The sequence below is a fragment of the Bubalus bubalis genome, chromosome 23 (genome assembly GCF_019923935.1).
Source record: "Bubalus bubalis isolate 160015118507 breed Murrah chromosome 23, NDDB_SH_1, whole genome shotgun sequence".
NCBI classification, from domain to species: Eukaryota; Metazoa; Chordata; class Mammalia; order Artiodactyla; family Bovidae; genus Bubalus; species Bubalus bubalis.
In genome coordinates, this window is record NC_059179.1 from 35,816,755 (window position 1) to 35,841,308 (window position 24,554).

Consider the following 24,554-nt stretch of genomic DNA (forward strand, 5'->3'; position numbering starts at 1 on the left):
ATTGCCTTCTCCGAGAGTAGTTTTTATTTGAGGTTAAATAATTGGGTCTTGGTGTATCATTTATATGGAATGACTGTCACACATCACCCAGCAGCCCTTGCCTTTTATCATGCTTCTTCTTACTCCTCCCGTATCAGGGAACAACCATGTCCTTCTGTCAGTTTCTTCCTAACACTATTTCTATCAGATATGGGGCACTTAATTGCTTATAGACTTACTTTCTCTAAGAGCCACTCAGAAAATTGGCGATATGTTTTCTATTGGCTTTCTTATTCTTATTTAGAAAAAGTTGTAATATCAAGGTACTAATTTTAATTATTTTAGTAGCTAGGTCTCAGTAACACAGCTTTTTCTAAGAGTCTCTGTATATTTAAAACACAGCAAAGCACACTCAATATCTGTAGCTAAAGCTATTCAATATGACTGTCTTTCTATTCTTTTCTGCAAGTCCTGATAGTTATAATCATACGTAATTTTTGTTCCTCGTCTCTTGGAGTAGGATAATAGCAAATAACATTTAAAGAAATCTCTTGGGTATTTGCTTCTGTACAATTAAATTAATGACAAGATGCAGGTTGATCAATATAAAATTCTTCAGTGCTCCTCTCGACAGATATTTATATGACTTGATCCCCTCTTTTTCCCCAAGTAGGTTTATAACTTTTACCTCTAAATTTTACATTTCAAGTATTTTTTTTCCACCGAAAAATGTGTATATACTAATACTATATGCAGCTAACATGAAATCTTTCAACAAAACAATCATCCATTGCTGTAACATAACTTTGGACTAACCAAACCCATATCATTTAAATATTAACTACAGGTAAGCCAAGAAAATCAAAATACAAGTATTGAATTATAGCAGCCTCTGGCTACATGTGGAAGACCAGGTTACAGTAGGAAAGATAAATGGGAACTTTAAATATACCTTTGATTTTATCACCTTTTTTTTTTTTTCCATTAAAAAAGTGTAATTGGCATCTACACTTTCTCGCTTAACTATTGACTTAATGGTCACAGTTAGAGAAACATAGCATGGACATAATTAAAACATTAAAGATAACATCTTGTATAATTCTGTTTTTTAAATCTTCATGTTTTCTTTCTTGGTAGTCAAACAAAAATTTGGATATTTCAATTAATGCATCAAACAACTTTAATCTCAACATTACATGGTCGGTTGGTTCAACAGGTAAGAGAATTTTGTTGTCGTGTGTCTTTTGCTTCTGTTCCTATATACGTTAGGTTTCTAATATGACCTTTCTACTGTTAATTTAAATAATTGAAATAAAAATATTATATGCCAGAATCTTCGTGCTGTTTTAGGTAAAACTATTAAGTAGCGTTATTAATAAAATATCATTATTCTGTTAACTTTCTCCCTAATTCAGTTAATATTAGGTAGATAACAGATATTTTACACTACTTTTTTTATGGCAGTGTTATGAATTCCTGTGATTTTAATTAAGACAAATTACTTCTTTAATGACTAAAGAGACTGACATTTCAATTATTTGATTCACCATTGAAGCTATAAGTTTAATAACTTTAATATTGATATAAAACAACAAATTGTCTGTGTATGTTGGTAAATTACCAACTTACCTATTACCTTTAAGCTTGGATTTATACCCCCTACCATTGTTGGATTTGGTTCTGAGAGAGGGTTAAAAAACTCTACACTTAATATTTCTTCCATAATAAGGTTTATAAATTGAAATTGCTAACTTTTAAGAAATACAAAAAGTACAAATCTGTATGTTGGATTATGAAAAAGTATGCTTGCTGTCTTAAAGAAATGCTGTATTTCTACTTTCTCTATAAAGGGTATATACTGTTGCGTAAAAATACTGTAAACTTTTAAAGAAAATATAGGAATCCTTAGAAATCCATATTTGATTTCTTAAAATTAAATCATGTGCTATTTTAATAAGTATTAATAGAATAATAGAAACATAATTCAAATGAGAAGGGGTCTTTGCAATTCCAGTTTTTATATTACATATATAAGAATTGAAAACTTTAGATACATATGTACATATTTTGTTACAATAGTATAAACATATAGTAAACTCTTGGCACTGTAAGTTTCATTAACTATGAATTCATGATAACTTGTACTGTTAATTTGAAATTCTGCATAACAAATTGACCCTACAAGAGTTTTAAAATGTGGCAACAAAAATATATAAAACCTCAGTTACCACTTGAGAACAGTGCCTTCAGTATGCAAGAGATTACTTGTAACTTTCAGATTCTCAAAACCAGGTCTTAGATATTTTGATTTATTAGTTTTGGAAGATGTCACCAGGAAACCTGCATTTTAAAAAACTATTCATAGTAATTTTGGAACAGATGATCAGTTAGAAAATAATTCAGTTGCTCAGTATCCTAACTATTCTTAACTCTTTCTTCCATTTGGTTAATTTTAGTAAATATTTATTGAGTACTCAATATGTGCTTAACTAATTGAATTTTTAGCTCATGTTTTAAATTACATCTTCTTTCCACTTTATTCAAAGTAGTGATGGTTCAATACGTGGTAAACAAAAAAAAATTGATTTCTTTTCCGTTTTTTAATTGGATTAAGACATATTTTGTTTTGAAAGGCTCTGTGGAGAAATAAGTAGTGAAACATCAGTTCCTGAAGCTATGTATTACTTGAGTTCCAAAGAGGACTTTACTGTTTAGTAGCTACAAACTTGAGGCAAATGTTTTCATCTTTCTGAAGTTCGGTTTCCAATTTGAAAAACAGAGATGGAATACCTATGGAATAAAGTTTTTATTAGAAGAGAATGTAAAGTCTCTAAGCCAGTTCCTAGTATGTAACACTTAAAATAATTGGTATTATTTTAAAAAATAGTTTTTATACTAAATCTGTTTCCATTATATTTATGACAAATCTTATTTCTTCCTTGTCATTCTAAATTATAAACATGAGTTAATTTGGATAGTTATGTATGTCCTTATAAGCACAGTTACAAAAAGTAAGTAAATATCATATATATGTAAGTGTTACATTAATAAAGATATGTTTGCTTAATATAAATTATTTACATTTGTTATTATTTACATTTTTAGCTGGAACAATATCTGGAGAGGAGACTCCTATAGTTTCCAAGACTAATATAAAAGAATACAGAGATAGTTTTTCCTATGAAAAATTTAACTTTAGAAGCAATCCAAACATTACGTTCTATGTATACGTCAGCAACTTTTCATGGCCTATTAAAATACAGGTAAGTGTTAACAGTATTTAATCTAATGAACACTGAATATTTTCATATGAAAAAGAATGCTGTTTTTGTTCAAAGAGGTGATAAAGGTTTCTATATTTTGCACAATGTAAAGCATGTATTGAACCTTCATAAAAAGGATATAGTGGGTGTCTGTGATGATTAATGTCTTCGTAAAAAATGTTTGAACAAATAATATTGAATATGTACTAATAAGTATGGACATGAGTTTGGATAAACTCCTGGAGTTGGTGATGGACATGGAGGCCTGGCGTGCTGCGATTCATGGGGTCGCAAAGAGTCAGACACGACTGAGCGACTGAACTGAACTGAATAAGTATGTACTAATTTTTCAATGTGATTATATTCTTAAAAAATGTATCAGAACTTGAAATAACTATGACATTTATATTTTCTGATTAATTTCATTCTTTGAGGGTTAAATAGATATTATTTTCTTATAGTCCCTCTTGAAATCATTGACTGTTTTTAGCAATATTTATTATATACTGAACATAATTCAAATCATCATGAAAAATTTAGAACTAGCAGTACCTTACAGTTAGTTCTTTAAGGCTCACTACTTCTCACTACTGATTTCTTTATGTACTCTGTGTATGTTATATATTTTATTTTTATTGTGTTCAGTGATAGACTGCTAAATGCTTCTGATTTATTGCTAGGGACATTTAGGATATTCTTACTATCTTAAAATAGTCAAGGTGTGTATTCTTAATTTATTCTTTTATGAAAGAAATATCTACGTGTTAAAATGTTTAGATTTATTTATTCATTCTTTTATGATTGTATGATTAGATTGAGTTCAGATTAGTTTATTAAATAGCCCATGTGTGCCAAACTCTGTGCTGAGCTGTTATGTTTTGTTATCTTTAAAAAAATTACAGATAATTTATTCTTTTTTATTAATAAATGGCCATTTTTTATTTGTGACTAGAAAATTCTTGCATGCTTTATCAATTTCTATGTGATTTGCGGGAAGACAGAGTGACTTTTAAAAATTGTATATTTGCTTGAAAAATTTTGATTTGTAAGGTTGATTTCATGTCTAAATTGAGGAAATTACTTACTTGTTCAAGAAATATTAGTATAAATTACTACTTAGTAAGTAGCAATGATAATTAATTTGATAAATTTACTTCTTTATTGTGATTGAATTAGACATTAATATAGTAAAAAAATGCCAGAAATGTTTTCTTATGGGTTTTTAGAATTTTGACCTTTAGGATGCTAGAGGTATCATTTTATTTTTTATGATTTATATAGAAATATTAATCAGATTTCATTTGTTTTATTCAGATTATGATTGAAGGTGACAAAAGGCTCATCCATGAGCTTATTAAATAGTAATTAAAATTGAAAGAATTGCTATATTTCTGATTGTTTCCTGCCCTTTATTTCATGGCTATCTAATTATATTTTATTTTTAAGCAAATTACACACTTTAGAATGTTCATGAATATTTAATGATTAGAAATTAACTTTCTAAATTGGATTTTCTTTTGAGATCATACTAGTAATGTGTTCTGGGAGCCAAATCAGAATTTCTATAATGAAATTAAAATATCCCACTTTCCCAAAGTAATAAGATGTTGAAAATAACTGTGATGGTCAAGATAAGTACATCCTAATTCCTACTCTTTGAGTAAAATCATTATATCAATCCTGTGGAATATGTTATGTTACTATTAAGGCTTATGAGTATGTGTGTATGTTTATACAACTATAATAAACTTTGTTTTTAAGTGTAAAAATGGTAAAATTATTTTAATTGAGATCTGTTTGCTAATAGAATTGAGCTACATTGATTTATTTTTGAATGGTCAGCCAATCTTGGTAAAGAGGGGTAAGCTCCACTTAGTCATTTTGTATTACAACTTTAATATATTGCTGGATTCAACTTGTTGAAATTTTACATATTTTTATGCCTATGTTTTTGGGGCAAATTAGTCTGTAGTTTTCTATTCATGCAGTCTTACTAACTTTGTAGGATGGTGCTACTGGCCTTACAAAGTAAATTGGGACGTGTTCTTTCCTCTGTAATTTTCTAAAGCTATTGATATATAATCTCTATATATATGTTTTTAAATTTGTGTTAGAATTCAACATTGGGTTTATTTGAACTTGAGATTTTCTTTGTCGAAATGTTTTAACTACAAATTGAATTTCTCTTATGGATTGAGAACTTTTCTGGTTATCTCTATTTTTCTTGAGTGAACTGTATCAGTTTATGTCTTTCAGTTGTATATTTCCCATTTTGGCTATTTTGTGTAATTTGTTGGCAAAAGATTTTTCATAATATTCACATATTACCCACTGGTATCATCTAATTCCTGAAACTGATAATTAGTTTCCACGTTCTCATTTTTTATCTTGTTCAGTCTGGCTAAAGAGTTAGCAAGTTCATTTACTTTTCTGTCTTTTATTTCATTAATTACTTCTTTTAAACTATTCCTTTTCTTGTGCTTCCTTGACATTCATTTGCTCTTCTTTTTCTGTTTTCTTCAGGTAAATGCTTTCTAATTTTCTTTTTGATTTCTTCCTTGATCAATGGGGTATTTAGAAGTGAGACACTGTATTTCCAACTATTTAGAGAATGTCTAGAAGTGCTTCTGTCACATATTAAATTTTTAAAGATTTGTCAAGACTTATTTTATGGTTCCAAGTGTTTGACATAATAATGGCTCCGCAAAGGTGATCGCATTCTAATCTCTGGTACCTGTGTAAATATTATCTTACATGGACAGAAGACTTGAAGGTGGATTAAGTTTGGTACATTAGGACGATTACTCCAAGTTACTGAGGTGGACTCAACCTAACTACATGAGTCCTTATTATGACCTTTATTTGGCTGAGGTCAGGGTCAGAGGCTGATGTGCTTATGGGAGAATGGTCAGACCAGAACAACATTGCTTGGAAGGGGACTCGAGCCAAGGAATATAGACTCTAGAAGCTAGAAAAGTTGAGGAAACAGATTCGTCATTAGAGCCTCTAAAAAGAAATGTGGCTCTCTGACGCCTTGATTTTAGTCCACTGAAACTTCTGTCAGAGTTCTTACATACAGAACTATGAGATAGTAAATGTGATTTGTCTTAAGCCACTACGACTGCTCTTATTGGTTACTCAGCATTAGAAATGTTCATTTGATCTCTCCAGTTTTCTTGAAGAGATCTCTAGTTTTCCCGTTCTGTTGTTTTCCTCTACTTTTTTGAATTGTTCACTTAAGAAGGCCTTCTTATTTCTCCTTACTAATCTCTGGAATTCCGCATTCACTTGGGTATATCTTGCCCTCTCTCCCTTGCTTTTCACTTCTCTTCTTTCCTCAGCTATTTGTAATGCTCCTCGGACAACCACTTTGCCTTCTTCCATTTCTTTTTCTTTGGCATGGTTTTGGTCACTGCCTCCTATACAGTGTTACAAATCTCTGTTCATAGTTCTTCAGGCATTCTGTCTATCAGATCTAACCCCTTGAATCTGTTCGTCACCTCCACTGTATAATCATAGGAGATTTGCTTTAGGTCATACTTGTTTAGCCTAATGATTTTCCCTACTTTCTTCAATTTAAACCTGAATTTTGCAGTAAGGAGCTAATGATCTGAACCACAGTCAGCTCCAGGGATTGTTTTTGCTTCTCCATCTTCGGGTGCAAAGAATATAATCTACCTAATTTTGGTATTGACCATTTGCTGATGTCCATGAATAGAGTTGTCTCTTGTATTGTTGGAAGAGGGTGTTTGCTATGACCAGTGCATTCTGTTGGCAGCACTCTCTTAGCCTTTGCCCTGCTTCATTTTGACTCCAAGGCCAAATTTGCCAGTTACTCCAGCTCTCTCTTGACTTCCTACTTTTGCATTCCAGCCCCCTATGGTGAAAAAGACATCTTTTTTTTGGTGTTAGTTCTAGAAGGTCTTATAGGGCTTCATAGAACCAGTCAACTTCAGCTTCTTTGGCATCAGCAGTTGGGGCATAGACTTGGATTACTGTGATGTTGAATGGTTTGCCTTGGAAGTGAACTGAGATCATTCTGTCATTTTTGAGATTGCACCCAAGTACTGCATTTCAGACTCTTTTGTTGACCATGAGGGCGACTCCATTTCTTCTAAATTAATCCTAAAGGAAATCAGCCTTGAATATTCATTGGAAGGACTGATGTTGAAGCTGAAGCTCCAGCACTTTGGCCACGTGATGCATAGAGCAACTCATTGGAAAAGACCCTGATTCTGGGAAAGATTGAAGGCAAAAGGAGAAGAGGGCGGCAGAGGATGAGATAGCTAGATAGCATCACCAACTCAATGGATATGAATTTGAGGAAATTCCAGAGATAGTGAAGGACAGTGACGCCCTGCATGCTGCAGTCCATGGGGTCACAAACAGTTGGATGCAACTTAGCGACTGAACAACAGCAGCAGCAATAGAAAATGAATAAACCTAATGTCTTAGTCCATTGGGCAGCTATGAAAAAATACCATTGACTAAGTAGCTTATAAACAACAGAAATTTGTTATTCACAGTTCTGGAGGTGGGAAGTCCAGGATCAAAGCACCAGAATGGAATGGTCGGATTTTGGTGATGATTCCCATGCCCTCACATAAGGGAAGGTGATGGGGAGTTCTGTGGGACCTCTTTTATAGGAGCACTAACCACATTCATGACCACCCACCCTCATGACCAATCCACTCTCATGACCTGTCTAATCATCTTCCAAAGATCCTATCACCTGAATATGAATCTGTTTTGGTCAATGTTCCTGGGGCAGTTGCAAATGTCCTTTGCTCTTGTTGGGTGAAGTCTTCTACAGAGATCAGTTGGGTCAACTTTTTCAAGTTGTCTAGTGTCCACATTGATGTTCTGTCAGTTTGAATAATAAGTGTGGCAATCTCTGACCATAATTTTAGATTAGGTTATTGTTCTTCTAGCAATTTTTACTTCATGTATTTTGAAACTCTCTTACTTAGATAATTGTTTAGGGTTTTTAATGTCTTCTTGCTCAATTGATGACTTGACCTCTTTATTATAAGGAAATTGGTTTCTGAATCCCTGGTAATATTCTTTGCTTCAAAATTTATTTTGCCAAGTATAAAAAGTGTAGTCACTCCAGCTTTTAAAAAATATTACTAGAATGCTGTGTCATTTTTTCATCCTTCTACTTTAACCTATTTGTGTTTTTATATTTAAAGTAGATTATTTTAGACAGCATATAGTTATGTCTTTTTTTTATCCAATCCTTATCCATATGCATGTAATGTATGTATGTATTTATAGGCATACCTCATTTTATTGTGCTTTCTTTTATTGCAGTTTGCAGACATTATATTTCTTATGAATTGAAGTTTTTGGCAACAATGAATTGAGAAAGTCTGCAGATGCCATTTTTCAAAAAGCATTTCCTCACTCTGTGTCTCTGTGTCACATTTTGGTAATTCTCATATTTCAGAGTTTTTCACTGTTATTAGTTATGTGATCTGTGGTCAGTCATTTTTAATGTTAGTTGCTGCTGCTGCTAAGTCGCTTCAGTCGTGTCCGACTCTGTGTGATGCCATAGATGGCAGCTTTCCAGGCTCCCCTGTCCCTGGGATTCTCTAGGCAAGAACACTGGAGTGGGTTGCCATTTCCTTCTCCAATGCATGAAAGGGAAAAGTCAAAGTAAAGTCGCTCAGTCATGTCCGACTCTTAGCGACCCCATGGACTGCAGCCCACCAGGCTCTGCCGTCCATGGATTTTCCAGGCAAGAGTACTGGAGTGGGGTGCCATTGCCTTCTCCATTAATGTTAGTACTAGGATTCACTGAAGGCTCAGGTGATGGCTACTTTTCAGCAATAAATATTTTTTTAAATTTAGCTATGTACATTTTTTTTTAGGTTAGTGCTATTGTACACTTGGTAGACTATAGTATAGTACAAATATAATTTTTATATGCACTAAAAAAACAAAAAAATGATGTGAAATGCTTTATTGCAATATTTGCCTTATTTCAGTGGTCCTGAACTGAACCTAGAGTATCTTTGGGATATTACTGTATATTTTGGGGTTTAAATCTAACATATCATTATTTGTTTTCTATTTTTCTTATTTGTCCATTGTTTGTTCTTTCCTTTATTGTGCTTATTCTTCTGAATTTAACATTTTTTTCTTGATTTCATTTTATTGTTGGCTTATTAGCAGCAATTCTATGTTGTGTTATTTTAGTGGGTATTTTGTAACATTTTGTACATCTTAAACTTTTTATTGTCTGTGTTTAAGTAATATAATATCACTCATTTCTTTGTGTGCATTAACCTTAAAGCAGTCTGCTTTCATTTCCTTCCCCCTGGCCTTTGTGTCATTGTTGAATCTATTTTATTGCTTCATATTTTATAAAACTCTTGTTATACTTTTAGTAGTTTTGATACAGTCAGATTTATTCAGAGATATTAAAAGTAAGAAAACATTTTCTCGTTTACCTACATACTTATTGTGTCCAGCATTCATCATTTCTTTTTCTTTTTTTTGTAAATCCAGACTTTTAAAGATTTTATTTCATATTGGAATATGGTAGACAAACAATGTTGTGTTAGTTTCAGGTATACAGCAAAGTGATCCAGTTCATACACATGTATCTATTCTTTTTCAAATTCTTTTCCCATTTAGGCTACTACAGAATATTGAGCAGCTTCCCTGTGCTATATAGTAGGTATTTGTTGATTATCTGTTTTAAATATAGCAGTGTTTACTATCATTTCCTACTATCTAAGCTGTTGCTACTGCTGCTAAGTCGCTTCAGTCATGTCCGACTCTGTACGACCCCACAGACGGCAGCCCACCAGGCTCCCCTGTCCCTGGGATTCTCCAGGCAAGAAGACTGGAGTGGGTTGCCATTTCCTTCTCCAGTGCAGGAAAGTGAAAAGTGAAAGTGAAGTCACTCAGTTGTATCCAACTCTTAGCGACCCCATGGCCTGCAGCCCACCAGGCTCCTCCGCCCATGGGATTTTTCAGGCAAGAGTACTGGAGTGGGGTGCCATTGCCTTCTCCGAGGGACATACTTTAATACTTCATTGCAGATCTGCTGGCAGTACATTATATCTGCTCGAATATCTGGAAAAAAATATTTTACTTTCGTAGGGCTTTGGAAAATTTTAAATTGTAGCATTTTCCTTTCACTATTTTTGTATATAATCTTTTGGTTTCCATTGTTACTAATGAGAAATCGATGTTTAACCTTATTGTTCCTTTGTGTGTAATGACTTTTTTCTCTTTCCATCTGCATTAAAAGTTTTTTCCTCTTTGTCACTGATTTTGGCCAATTTGATTATGATGTGCATAGTTGTGAGTTTTTGTTTTATGTTTCTTGTGCGTGGGATTTATTGACATTCTTAAATTTATGAAGTTGTAGTTTTCATGAAATTTAGAAAATATTAAGCCATTATTTCTTGATTTTCTCCCACTTCTCTCTTTTGTTTTAGGAATTCTAACAATATTGTATTAAACTGTTTGAAATTGTTTTTTGCTCACTAAGTCTTATTTTTATTTCTTCCTCATTCTGTGTTTCACTTTGGGTATTTTTGTTACCTGTGTCTTCAAGTTCATGAATATTTTCTTCTATAGTATCCAATCACACCCAGTGTATCTTATCTATAATCTCAGACATTATATTTTCTATTTCAAGAATGTTTCTACTTAACAGGGTCCATCAATTTTCTGCCTTCTTGAGTTATAGAATTACAGTTATTATAACTCTTTTAATGTCCTTGTCTGCACATTCTGTGATTTGTGTCATTTCTGAGTTTTTTCAGTTGATTTATTTTTTCTCTTCCTTATGGGTAATATTTTGATTAGTTGCCAGACATTCTGATTTTTAGTTTTTTGGGTGTTTATCAATTTTGATAGGTAAGTTTTACCTTTGTTCTGCAATAGAGTTAACTTGCTTCAAAAATGTTGATCTTTTCAAGACTTTTTTTTTTTCTTTAATAGACCAGAAGAAAGCATAATTTAGTCTAGGGTTAATCTTTCCATTCATGAGGCACTACCCATAGGGGTACTCTACTCTATGACACATGATTTACAGGTTATCTTCCATGGTTGGAGCATGAACTGTTCCCAACCCTATCTGAGTTTTGAGGATTTTTCTCTCTGCTCCTTTCACATGGTCCTTTCCCCAGCCTTGTATAGTCTTTTCAGCAGTACATAGCATTTGAAGGTGAAAAAGGAGACTGAAAAAGTTGACTTAAAACTCAACATTTAGAAAACTAAAATCATGGCATCCAGTCTCATCACTTCATGGCAAGTAGATGGGGAAACAGCGACAGACTTTATCTTTTTGGGCTTCAAAATCACTGCAGATGGTGACTGCAGCCATCAAATTAAAAGATGCTTGCTCCTTGGAAGAAAAGCTATGACCAACCTAGATAGCATATTAAAAAGCAGAGACATTACTTTGCCAACAAAGGTCTGTCTAGTCAAAGCTATAGTTTTTCCAGTAGTCTTGCATGGATGTGAGAGTTGGACTGTGAAGAAAGCTGAGTGCCGAAGAATTGATGGTTTTGAACTGTGGCGTTGAAGAAGACTCCTGAGAGTCCCGTGGACTGCAAGGAGATCTAACCAGTCAATCCTAAAGGATATCAGTCCTGAATATTCATTGGAAGGACTGATGCTAAAGCTGAAACTGCAATACTTTGGCCACCTGATGTGAAGAACTGACTCATTTGAAAAGACCCTGATGCTGGGAAAGATTGAAGGCGGGAGGAGAAGGGGACGACGGAGGATGAGATAGCTGGATGGCATCACCAACTCAATAGACATGAGTTTGAGTAAGCTCCGTGAGTTGGTGATGGACAGGGAAGCCTGGTGTGCTGCAGTCCATGGGGTCACAAAGAGCTGGACATGACTGAGCGTCTTCACTTTCACTTTTCACTTTCTTGCACTTGAGAAGGAAATGGCAGCCCACTCCGGTGTTCTTGCCTGGAGAATCCCAGGGATGGGGGAGCCTGGTGGGGTGCCGTCTATGGGGTCACACAGAGTCGGACACGACTGAAGTGACAGCAGCAGCAGAGCCACAATAATCTGTGGCATTCAAAGGCTTACATCATTTTTTTCTTCTTGGAAATCTTTGTCCTATATTACTTAATATCCAGTATCTGAACAGCAGTGTTTTGTATAATGGGTCTGCTTTACTAGTTGTTTTGGCAGAAGGACAAGTCCATTCCCTGATACTCCATTTTGAAAGAAAGTAGAAAGCCTACATATAATTTTCAGTTCATATAGTAATTGGATTAATATGATAGCGATACATGATGACTGTTAACTATATAAGTTTTATGCTTTTACTGATAAATTGCTTAATTTATAGTTTGAAATTAAGTTTTCAAGTACTTTTCAGATAAATGACATTTTATAGACATGTATCAATATATTTTAAGTTTCATAAGGAAATACTATTGCAAATTCCAGCAAGCTGCAAGTTATGAAAAAGTTTACAATCCCTAGATGAAATTGTTCATCAAGTATTTATAATCTACACTCTGTGGAAGCAGTTATTTTGAAAAGTGGCTGAAAGTGAAAAGTAAAAAGATCCAATTCCTATTTAAAAATATCCACGAGACCACGAGGCACCAAGAATTCTCTGTCCAAAGACAAATGTCACTGTTTTATTTTCACAAAATTTTATCAGTGATGCATCAAACAAGCAGCAATAGTTTCTGATAAAAAATATTTAATTTTTATGATTGTTTTTGCTTAATTAATATAGTTTAATATTTGCTTTAGTTGACTTGTTACACAGGGAGAGAAATTACTATATATAGCTAAAAGTAAGTATTTCATGTTATTTTAGAATTTCTGCTTGTAATTTACTTCTTTTTTATATGCTATAGCATAAAAGATGTATGAAGAGTTTAGTATTTAATTGTTATTTGCATAACAGGACATTGTCGTACCATATCCTTTTTGCAAGCCAAAACTTTCATATAGATTTTGCTTTAATTATTGTCGATAGTTTTTAAATATGTTTATGTGGTACTTTTTTATATTACAGTTCTTTTGAGTACTTTCAGTTATAATGTTTCTATGTATGTTTAAACACATTTAACAGATCACAATTTTAAAAGTGTTACATGAATAAGGAGACACATTAACTGATATGTAAGAAAGTAGAAAAGTACTTCATCTGGTTTGATCCAATTTGGATCTAATTTTGCTTTTAATGAGAAAAAACTTAGTAGTGTGATGATAGAATTTTGTATATTTCTGAAAAATTAAGAAAATAAAGAGGATTGATAATAATTGTTTCTAAGTATCTTCTGTATTTAATCCGTCAAAGGCTAATATAAAGTAGTGCTTCCTACGGAAATGGCGGATATTGTACATTTATATAAATTTTTGGCTATACTCTCCAACAGACGGAGAAGGCAATGGCAACCCACTCCAGTACCCTTGCCTGGAAAATCCTATGGATGGAGGAGCCTGGTAGGCTGCAGGCCATGGGGTTGCTGAGGGTTGGATGCGACTGAGCGACTTCACTTTCACTTTTCACTTTCCTGCATTGGAGAAGGAAATGGCAACCCACTCCAGTGTTCTTGCCTGGAGAATTCCAGGACGGGGGAGCCTGGTGGGCTGCTGTCTATGGGCTCGCACAGAGTTGGACACTACTGAAGTGACTTAGCACTTAGCATCCAACAGATGTTTCTTAAGTTTCAGTCACACACAGGATATTTTGCTAGGGGATGAAATAGTACTGAAAGTATTCTCCACTGTCAAGTAGCTCAAAAAATGTTAATCATCATTGTCTTCAGTTCAGTTCAGTCTCTCAGTCGTGTCCGACTCTTTGCGACCCCATGAATCGCAGCACGCCAGGCCTCCCTGTCCATCACCAACTCCCGGAGTTCACCCAGACTCACGTCCATCGAGTCAGTGATGCCATCCAGCCATCTTATCCTCTGTTGTCCCCTTCTCCTCCTGCCCCCAATCCCTCCCACCATCAGAGTCTTTTCCAATGAGTCAACTCTTCGCATGAGGTGACCAAAGTACTGGAGTTTCAGCTTCAGCATCATTCCTTCCAAAGAAATCCTAGGGCTGATCTCCTTCAGAATGGACTGGGTGGATCTCCTTGCAGTCCATGCGACTCTCAAGAGTCTTCTCCAACACCACAGTTCAAAAGCATCAATTCTTCGGCGATCAGCCTTCTTCAGAGTCCAACTCTCACATCCATACGTGACCACAGGAAAAACCGTAGCCTTGACTAGATGGACCTTTGTTGGTAAAGTAAAGTCTCTGCTTTTCAATATGCTATCTAGGTTGGTCATAACTTTCCTTCCAAAGAGTAAGCGTCTTTTAATTTTATGGCTGCAGTCACCATCTGCAGTGATTTTGGAGCCCAGAAAAATAAAGTCTGACCCTCTTTCCACTGTTTCCCCATCTATTTCCCATGAAGTGATGGTAAATAATCCTAAAGTAGTCTAAGGTGTCAGCATATCAATGACATGGCAAATGTAACAAATATTAAGTCTCTTATTAATGTTATGACTTCTAGGGTAAATCTAAAGAAGAATAAAGGAAAGAATGAAATAACAAGTTTATTGAGAAGAGTTGATGAATAGAAATGTTTTATGAGCTCACAGGAATGTGTGAAAAGAGAAAAAAGGTACATAATAAAGGGTTCAAATAAAAATTAAATAGTAAAATGAAAATACAAGCCTAGCTATATCAGTAACTATATTAAATGTAAGTAGACTAAATATACCAAGTTGAAAAAATACTGATAATTTTTAAAGGAGACACACTTTAGATATAATGATTCAAAATGATTGGAAGTAAAATTATACCAAAATTATTCTAGACAAAAAGAAAATTGAATCATACAAAGTGCACTTTAAAGCAAGATTCATTGCTAGAGTTAAAGAGGTATATTTCACCAAGATGAAGAGGTAACAGACCCACTGAAGAGATGGCACAATCCTGAATCTGTATGTGCCTAAAATGTAGCTTCAGAATGTATGAAATTAATGAAAACAGATTGCTATTTAACAATCCGGTGTAGTACTTAATTGTTGTTGTTTGGTCTCTATGTCATGTTTGACTCTTTGCAACTGCATGGATTGTAGCTGGCCAGGCTCCTCTGTCCATGGAACTTTTCAGGCAAAAATACTGGAGTGGGTTGCCATTTTCTCTTACAAGGGATCTTCCCGATTCAGAAATTGAACCTGTGTATCCTGCATTGGCAGGAGAATTCTTTATGAACTGATGAGAAAATTTTAAAGTGGTTGTTTGGATGGGAATATTGTAGTATTATTTTCAATATTCTCTTTTAAAGGATAATTTTAAGCAGAAATTGATGACATCTTTGCCATTTACTATGTGTAAGGCCTCCCCAGACAGCCATTTTACTTTTTTGCTTTTGTTTTCCATGGGGATAGTCCTGATCCCTGTCTCCTGTACAGTGTCACGAACCTCTGCCCATAGTTCATCAGGCACTTTATCTATCAGATCTAGTCCCTTAAATCCATTTCTCACTTCCACTGTATAATCATAAGGGATTTGATTTAGGTCATACCTGAATGGTCTAGTGGTTTTCCCTACTTTCTTCAATTTCAGTCTGAATTTGGCAATAAGGAGTTCATGGTCTGAGCCACAGTCAGCTCCTGGTCTTGTTTTTGCTGACTGTATAGAGCTTCTCCATCTTTGGCTGCAAAGAATATAATCGATCTGATTTCGGTGTTGGCCATCTGGTGATGTCCATGTGTAGAGTCTTCTCTTGTGTTGTTGGAAGAGGGTGTTTGCTATGACCAGTGCATTCTCTTGGCAAAACTCGATCAGTCTTTGCCCTGCTTCATTCCATATTCCAAGGCCAAATTTGCCTGTTACTCCAGGTGTTTCTTGACTTCCTACTTTTGCATTCCAGTTCCCTATAATGAAAAGGACATCTTTTTGGGGTGTTAGTTCTAAAAGGTCTTGTAGGTCTTCATAGAAGCGTTCAACTTCAGCTTCTTCAGCATTACTGGTTGGGATAGACTTGGATTACTGTGATATTGAATGGTTTGCCTTGGAAACAAACAGAGATCATTCTGTCATTTTTGAGATTGTATGCAAGTACTGCATTTCGGACTCTTTTGTTGACCATGATGGCTACTCCATTTCTTCTAAGGGATTCCTGCCCGCAAGTAGATATAATGGTCATCTGAGTTAAATTCACCCATTCCAGTCCATTTTAGTTCACTGATTGCTAGAATGTCGACATTCACTCTTGCCATATCCTGTTTGACCACTTCTAATTTGCCTTGATTCATGGACCTAACATTCCAGGTTCATATGCAATATTGCTTTTTACAGCATTGGACCTTGCTTCTATCACCAGTCACATCCACAGCTGGGTATTGTTTTTGCTTTGGCTCCATCCCTTCATTCTTTCTGGAGACCTTACAAATAACTGTAAAAAGAAGAGAAGCAAAAAGCAAAGGCGAAAAGGAAAGATATAAGCATCTGAGCGCAGAGTTCCAAAGAATAGCAAGAAGAGATAAGAAAGCCTTCCACAGTGATCAATGCAAAGAAATAGAGGAAGACAACAGAATGGGAAAGACTAGTGATCTCTTCAAGAAACTTAAAGATACCAAGGGAACGTTTCATGCAAAGATGGGCTTGATAAAGGACAGATATGGTATGGACCTAACAGAAGCAGAAGATATTAAGAAGAGATGGCAAGAATACACAGAAGAACTGTACAAAAAAGATCTTCACAACCAAGATAATCACGATGGTGTGATCACTCACCTAAGAGCCAGACATCCTGGAATGTGAAGTCAAGTGGGCCTTAGAAAGCACCACTACGAACAAAGCTAGTGGAGGTGATGGAATTCCAGTGGAGCTATTTCAAATCCTGAAAGATGATGCTGTGAAAGTGCTGCACTCAATATGCCAGCAAATTTGGAAAACTCAGCAGTGGCCACAGGACTGGAAAAGGTCAGTTTTCATTCCAACCCCAAAGAAAGGCAATGCAAAAGAATGCTCAAACTACCGCACAATTGCACTCATCTCACACAGTGGTAAGGTAATGGTCAAAATTCTCCAAGCTAGGCTTCAGCAATACGTGAACTGTGAACTTCCAGATGTTCAAGCTGGTTTCAGAAAAGCAGAGGAACCAGAGATCAAATTGCCAACATGCATTGGATCATCGAAAAATCAAGAGAGTTCCAGAAAAGCCTCTATTTCTGCTTTATTGACTATGCCAAAACCTTTGACTGTGTGGGTCACAATAAACTGTGGAAAATTCTTCAAGAGATGGGCATACCAGACCACCTGACCTGCTTCTAGAGAAACCTATATGCAGGTCAGGAAGCAACAGTTAGAACTAGACATGGAACAACAGACTGGATCTAAATAGGAAAAGGAGTACGTCAAGGCTGAATATTGTCACCCTGCTTATTTAACTTATATGCAGAGTACATTATGAGAAACGCTGGGCTGGAAGAAGCACAAGCTGGAATCAAGATTGCCGGGAGAAATATCAATAACCTCAGATGTGCAGATGACACCACCCTTATGGCAGACAGTGAAGAGGAACTAAAAAGCCTCTTGATGAAACTGAAAGAGGAGAGTGGAAAAGTTGGCTTAAAGCTCAACATGGGGAACACATGTATACCTGTGGCGGATTCATTTTGATATTTGACAAAACTAATACAGTTATGTAAAGATTAAAAATAAAATAAAATTAAAAAAAAAACACTTTAAAAAAAAAAAAAAAAGAAAACTAAGATCATGGCAGCAGGTCCCATCACTTCATGCAAAATATGTGGAAACAGTGGAATCAGTGGAAACAGTGTCAGACTTTATTTTTCTGGACTCCAAAATCACTGCAGATGGTGATTGCAGCCATGAAATTAAAAGACGCTTACTCCTTGGAAGGAAAGTTATGACCAACCTAGATAGCATATTCAAAAGCAGAGACATTACTTTGCCAACAAAGGTCCATCTAGTCAAGGCTATGGTTTTTCCAGTCGTCATGTATGGATGTGAGAGTTGGACTGTGAAGAATGTTGACTGTGAAGAATTGATGCTTTTGAACTGTGATGTTGGAGAAGACTTTTGAGAGTCCCTTGGACTGCAAGGAGCTCCAACCAGTCCATTGTAAAGGGGATCGGTCCTGGGTGTTCTTTGGAAGGACTGATGCTAAAGCTGAAACTCCAGTACTTTGGCCACTTCATGAGAAGAGTTGACTCATTGGAAAAGACTCTGATGCTGGGAGGGATTGGGGGCAGGAGGAGAAGGGGACAACAGAGGATGAGATGGCTGGATGGCATCAGCAACTCAGTGGATGTGAATTTGAGTGAAATCTGGGAGTTGGTAATTGACAGGGAGGCCTGGCGTGCTGCAATTCATGGGGTCACAGAGTCGGACATGAGTGAGTGACTGAACTGAACTTGCCACTTTACTGGAGCACAAATTTCTTTAGATATATACATCTATGGTTTAAAAAAGCAGAAAACAGGCTATAGGTTATGATTAGAAGCCAATTCTAAAATTCCAGAAGTTTCACCTTTCTCGGTTGCTGTAATCTTACGCTGCTACCATTTATATGTATTGTGTCATGTATTTTGGAAATCAGACAGCTAGTATGTAGCAAGCAGTTTTAAGCCATACCAGTCAGTTTGTCAGTGATGATGTCCTCGTTAGCATGCCAATGGATCCTGCTTAGTCCTTGTGCTATTCATGTCTCCGTAGCATTTCTCACTGATTTCTTTTTTTCATTCTGAACTACTTTTTTCTCTGATTTCTGTTAAATCTGTCCATCCCCCATTTGTGACTTCAGTTAAGCTCTTCCTTTGCCTTTGCTTTAGTTATCTCATCTATAAAATAAAGATGGTAGTGCTTACATCATAGGGTTATCATGATAATTAAATAACATAATTATGTAAAATAGAACCCTGCCTGTACTACAGTAAATTACTGCAGTAAGCAGCAGATAGATGATCATTTTCTGCCTCCTCAGCACCATTATCATCACTGTTATGTAAGAGTGTTTTTAATCTTCTTATCATATATCTCACCTGTTTAAGTTCTTCTACGATTTCTCATACCGTTTAAGATAAATGGTATTTATTTTACTTGTCTATAGTAGGTTGATATCTTACAACAAAAAGTAGTACAACAATTATGCCTGCTTATATAACAGTTGAAAATGAAATAGTTTATTTTAAATAATTTAGTTTAATTCACTTTTTTTAGCTTCTTAAGGTTGGAGTTTAGATCACTGATTTTTGAACTTTCTTCTTTTATATGCCTCTGATACTATAAATTAACCTCAATGCATTGCTTTAGGCACATTCCACAAATTTTGGAAAGTTGTAAGTTCATTTTCATTCACCCCAAAGTATTTCTTAATTTCCCTTGTGATATACTCTTTGACTCCTGAGTCATTTAAAGTTGTCTTAATTCTCAAATACTTTGGTTTTTTCCATGTGTGACCCTCTTATTATTTCCTAATTTAATTTTCTCTGTGGCCAGGGAAAACTATTTATGATTTTAATCTTTTATATTTATTTGCTTTGAGTTTTGCTTGTTTACCTTTTGCCCAGAATATGGCTGCTTTTGCTGAAAATTCGTATCTATTTAGAGAAACAAGTGCACTTTTTAATATTTTGTTATTCTTTAAATGTTAGTTGAGTATTTGGTGGATAATATTGTTCAGTATTCTGTACCCTTATTTTCTTTCACCTTTTTCTGTCAATTATTGAGAATGTTTTTGGAATTGCCAACTATATTTGGTGATTTTTTCAGTACTCTCCGATTTTCCTCTTAATTCTTTGCAATTGCACTCTTTCCTACAGATATTTACTTTGGCTAGTATTCCTGCTGTATTGACCCTTTTATTGTTATAGCAGCTCTTTATTTTATTATCTCTAATTCTTGCCATCCCAAGGTAACTTGCAGTTCCAGTGTCTGTCTACTCTCTTTTTTGTTTGTTTGTTTCTGTTGATGACTTTTCTTGTCTTAACTTCCTAACTATCGCTTAGCCTTTGTCCCAGTGCAAATATAACCTCCTCGTATACATGACTCTTCTCTTAAACTGGCAGATTCTTCAGCATATCACATTTTGTTGTAATTATGGTTTCACTCCAGTTCAGTTCAGTTCAGTCGCTCAGTCGTGTCCAAATCTTTTATCCCCTATTAGCATCAGAACTGTGTTACAATAGAAACTGTCCTCATTGCTTAGGTGAAGTAATTCAATGAATAGTTTTTAAATTAAGAGATGAGTAATCTATTTCTCCCTAGGGAGAAATCACAGCAAGTCTACATAGAGAGGGTTTGGAGAAAATGGAATCCTCTTACACTGTTGGTGGGAATGCAAATTGATACTACCACTATGGAGAGCAGCATGGAGATTCCTTAAAAAGCTAGGAATAAAGTAACCACATGTGGATTCTTATAAAACAAAACAAAACCTTTTTTTTTCCTCCAAAAATGAAGTTTTATAGTAGTTTTATTAGATAAAATCTTTTGTAAGGAGTAGAAACTGTCTCTGATAACAGGCAGATGGAAAATATATTATTAGCATAACATACTACTTAAAATGTGAAGCAGGGAATAAGTAATCCAGTTTACAATAGACAGAAAGCTCTTAGTCCTAGAAGTTTTCAGTTCTGAGAAGTGCTTTACATTCTTGCCTGGTCATGGCTACTGTAGTGAGTGAAGTCTCATGGATTTTTCTATTCTTCTATATTACTCAGTCAAGATCTGAGAATCATAGGTGAATGAGTCTGGCAAATTTAGGTCACCCGTCTATTCCATTGTTGTACCAGAGGGTGGAAGAAAAAAGATTTCCCAAAAGAGCTTTCTTAGCTTCCATACTGGAATATATGAGACTAGAGTACACTGCCTCAGTAAGAAAACAAATGTTTGAATAAAATAATTCCTTGTTGGGGCAGGAGGTTTTTTCTAGTGACCAGAAATCAACAAATATATGCTATCATAGGTGACCTTGCTCAAAATATATAATTATCTAGGGAATGAAAGTATCTTTCTGAAATTGATATTTGCCTATATTAGGAAAATATTACATATTTCACTGAGGAAATTATACAATTGTTATTGAAGTGAGAAAAGAGACTTCCTGTATTTTTAAAAGACACAGGAAGTATATTAATTTTAATTTTAATTAACCTGGAGCAAGGTAAATTATATATAATATTTTTTTTTAATCACTGCCGGTCTTCTGTGAATGTTTTTATCTACCTCTCCAGGTGACAGTTGCTTACTTTCTTCATGGTGCTATAGAGTAGGTATTGAGAACACAGATCCTAAATCAGACTATACCTTTACATTTTCCATTTTCGAGCTGTATGATTGGGAAGGAGTCTTTTAAGTGTCAGTACTTCAGTTTCTTCATTTGCAAAACTGGAAATAATAATAGAGTCTGCCTTTATTAGTTTTCTTGCTAAGTAGCATTTAGCCACAAACGTATCAGCTGAAGACAACATCCATGTAGAGCGTCAGTTTTAGGGTCAAGCTCGTTCCTCTGCTCAGTGTTTCCCCAGATGTAGTCACGGTGTCTGCCAGGCTCTTATCTGTGCCCAGATGTTTTGGCAGAATTCGGTTGCTTGCAGTTGTAAGACTGAGGTCCTAGTTTTTTCTGCTGCTTTCAATCATAGTATGTTCTCAGCCCCTAGAAGCTGACTGCCATTGCCTGCCATCTGACCCTCTAAGAATCATGGCATGTTGCCTCTTCAGTATCAGCTGAATAATCTTTTTTTGTTTAAAATCTCTCTCTTTAGTCTGTTAAAGGGGACTCTGATGTAATGTAACAATCATGGGAGTGACTGTTCCATCACCTTTGCCGTAAAATGTAACCTGATTAATGGTGTGGCTTCCATCCTTTTCATAGATTCATGGGAAAGGATGTATAGGGTGTGTACACTAAGGACTGGAATCTTGGAGGCCTTATTAGAATTTTGTCTACCACTCTGTTTTAGGGTAGTTTTGCAGGTTAAAAAAATAATACATGTCAAAATTTCTAGTTAGGACTTAATCAGTGTTGCTGCTGCTAAGTTGCTTCAGTCGTGTCCGACTCTATGCGACCCCATAGACAGAAGCCCACCTGGCTCCCCCGTCCCTGGGATTCTCCAGGCAAGAATACTGAAGTGGGTTGCCATTTCCTTCTGCAATGCATGAAAGAGAAAAGTGAAAGTGAAGTCACTCAGTCGCGTCCGACTCTAGCGACGCCATGGACTGCAGCCTACCAGGCTCCTCCGTCCATGGGGTTTTCCAGGCAAGAGTACTGGAGTGGGGTGCCACCAGTGTTAGCTGTAATTAATATTATTTACATATAAAATTCTTGATTCTCACTAAAAGTAGTCATGTGAAACTAAAATAACCTTCAGATTTTGTAAATAATGCTCAGCTGGATTATAAACTAGATGTATATTTTACAGATAAAATATCAACTTAGATTTAAATTATAAAAATGCCACATCATTCTAATTCTTAGTTATGTGATATACTCTTTCTCTTTAAAACTTCACATTTCTCTCAAGAATTTTTTTTTATACTTGATATTATTTAATTTTACTCTTATGTGGACAGGTGAAGGATTTTTGTCATCTTGTTTTTTTAATTCAAGGAATTGTATCTACCTTATGTTCAAATACTTCAAGTCCATTTTTCTTTGCTATTTTCAGGTTCTCATTATTTGTCCGATCACATTTCTGTTTCTGTCTTCCAAACCATGTAGCTTTTATTTCAAATTTTCCTTTTTCCTCTCCTTCTTGCTTCTCAATCTATTCTTCTAGCATAATATTTTATTGTTTTCATATATCCATTCATTCTGCCTTTTTTCTACTTATTTTATTTTTTAAATGTTTCCTGATTCTCCTTTCACAAAGTATTCATATTTTCCCTTAAGTTTTAATATGCTTATGGAGATAATTTGAAATTTGGGGGCCTAAGGAAGTTGGCTGCTCTGAAAAGTACTGCATATGGGAAGGTGTAGTAGACAATAGTCTGTGTCAGACCTAATAACTGTAGGTGGTAGAACGGATGCTGAAAATGTATAAGATAAAAATCTCCAAGGTGTGTTAATTTGTTATTTAGAAATTTATTACTCAACCCTGAAGCCTGGTGTGCTGTAGTCCATGGGTCACAAAGAATGGGACACGACTGAGCGACTGAACTGATCTTATACCTCAACCCAGTCCTGTTTTATCAACACTAGACTTGCATATCCAGCTACGTTGTTGATATGCCCACTTGATATATAAAAGACATTTCAGACTAACATGTCCAAAAATATTGTCTGTAATATTTTCTCAAAAAAAACCCAACTTTATTCCTTTGTATAATAAATATATAGAGGATATCCAGGCCACAGGACTGGAAAAGGTCAGTTTTCATTCCAGTCCCAAAGAAAGGCAATGCCAAAGAATGTTCAAACTACCACACAATTACACTCATCTCAGATGCTAGCAAAGGAATGCTCAAAATTCTCCAAGCTAGGCTTCAACAGTATGTGAACTGTAAACTTCCAGATGTTCAAGCTGGATTTAGAAAACGCAGAGAAACCAGAGATCAAATTGCCAACATCCGTTGGATCATCGAAAAGGCAAGAGAATTCCAGAAAAACATCTACTTCTGCTTTATTGACTATGCCAAAGCCTTTGACTGCGTGGATCACAACAAACTGTGGAAAATTCTGAAAGAGATGGCAATACCAGACCAACTGACCTGCCTCGTGAGAAACCTGTATGCAGGTCAGGAAGCAACAGCTAGAACTGGACATGGAACACCAGACTGGTTCCAAATCAGGAAAGGAGTATGTCAAGGCTGTATATTGTCACCCTGCTTATTGAACTTCTATACAGAGTTCATCATGAGAAACACTGGCCTGCCTGAAGCACAAACTGGAATCAAGATTGCTGGGAGAAATATTAATAACCTCAGCTATGCAGATGACACCACCCTTATGGCAGACAGCCAAGAAGAACTAAAGAGCCTCTTGATGAAAGTGAAAGAGGAGAGTGAAAAAGTTGGCTTAAAACTCAACATTCAGAAAACTAAGATCAGGCCATCCAGTTCAATCACTTCATGGCAAGTAGATGGGGAAACAGTGACAGACTATCTTTGGGGGCTCCAAAATCACTTCAGATGGTGACTGCAGCCATTAAATTAAAAGATGCTTGCTTCTTGGAAGAAAAGTTATGACCAACCTAGACAGCATATTAAAAAGCAGAGACATGACTTTGCCAACAAAGGTCCATCTAGTCAAAGCTATGGTTTTTCCAATAGACATGTATGGATGTGAGAGTTGGACTATAAAGAAAGCTGAATGCTGAAGAATTGATGCTT

The 24,554-nt window shown here is 35.4% G+C and overlaps 1 protein-coding gene across 5 annotated transcripts in view; it reads left to right on the forward strand.

Annotated features, from left to right (window-relative positions):
* The window catches only part of ATRNL1 (attractin like 1), an 802,632-nt gene that overhangs the window by 288,582 nt on the left and 489,496 nt on the right, over positions 1-24,554 (forward strand). For all 5 annotated transcript variants that reach the window (XM_025273995.3, XM_025273996.3, XM_044935104.2 and 2 more), the window contains exons 23-24: positions 1,117-1,195; positions 3,085-3,242. In XM_025273995.3, coding sequence (XP_025129780.3) covers positions 1,117-1,195; positions 3,085-3,242 — 237 coding nt within the window. The remainder of the gene's footprint in view (positions 1-1,116; positions 1,196-3,084; positions 3,243-24,554) is intronic.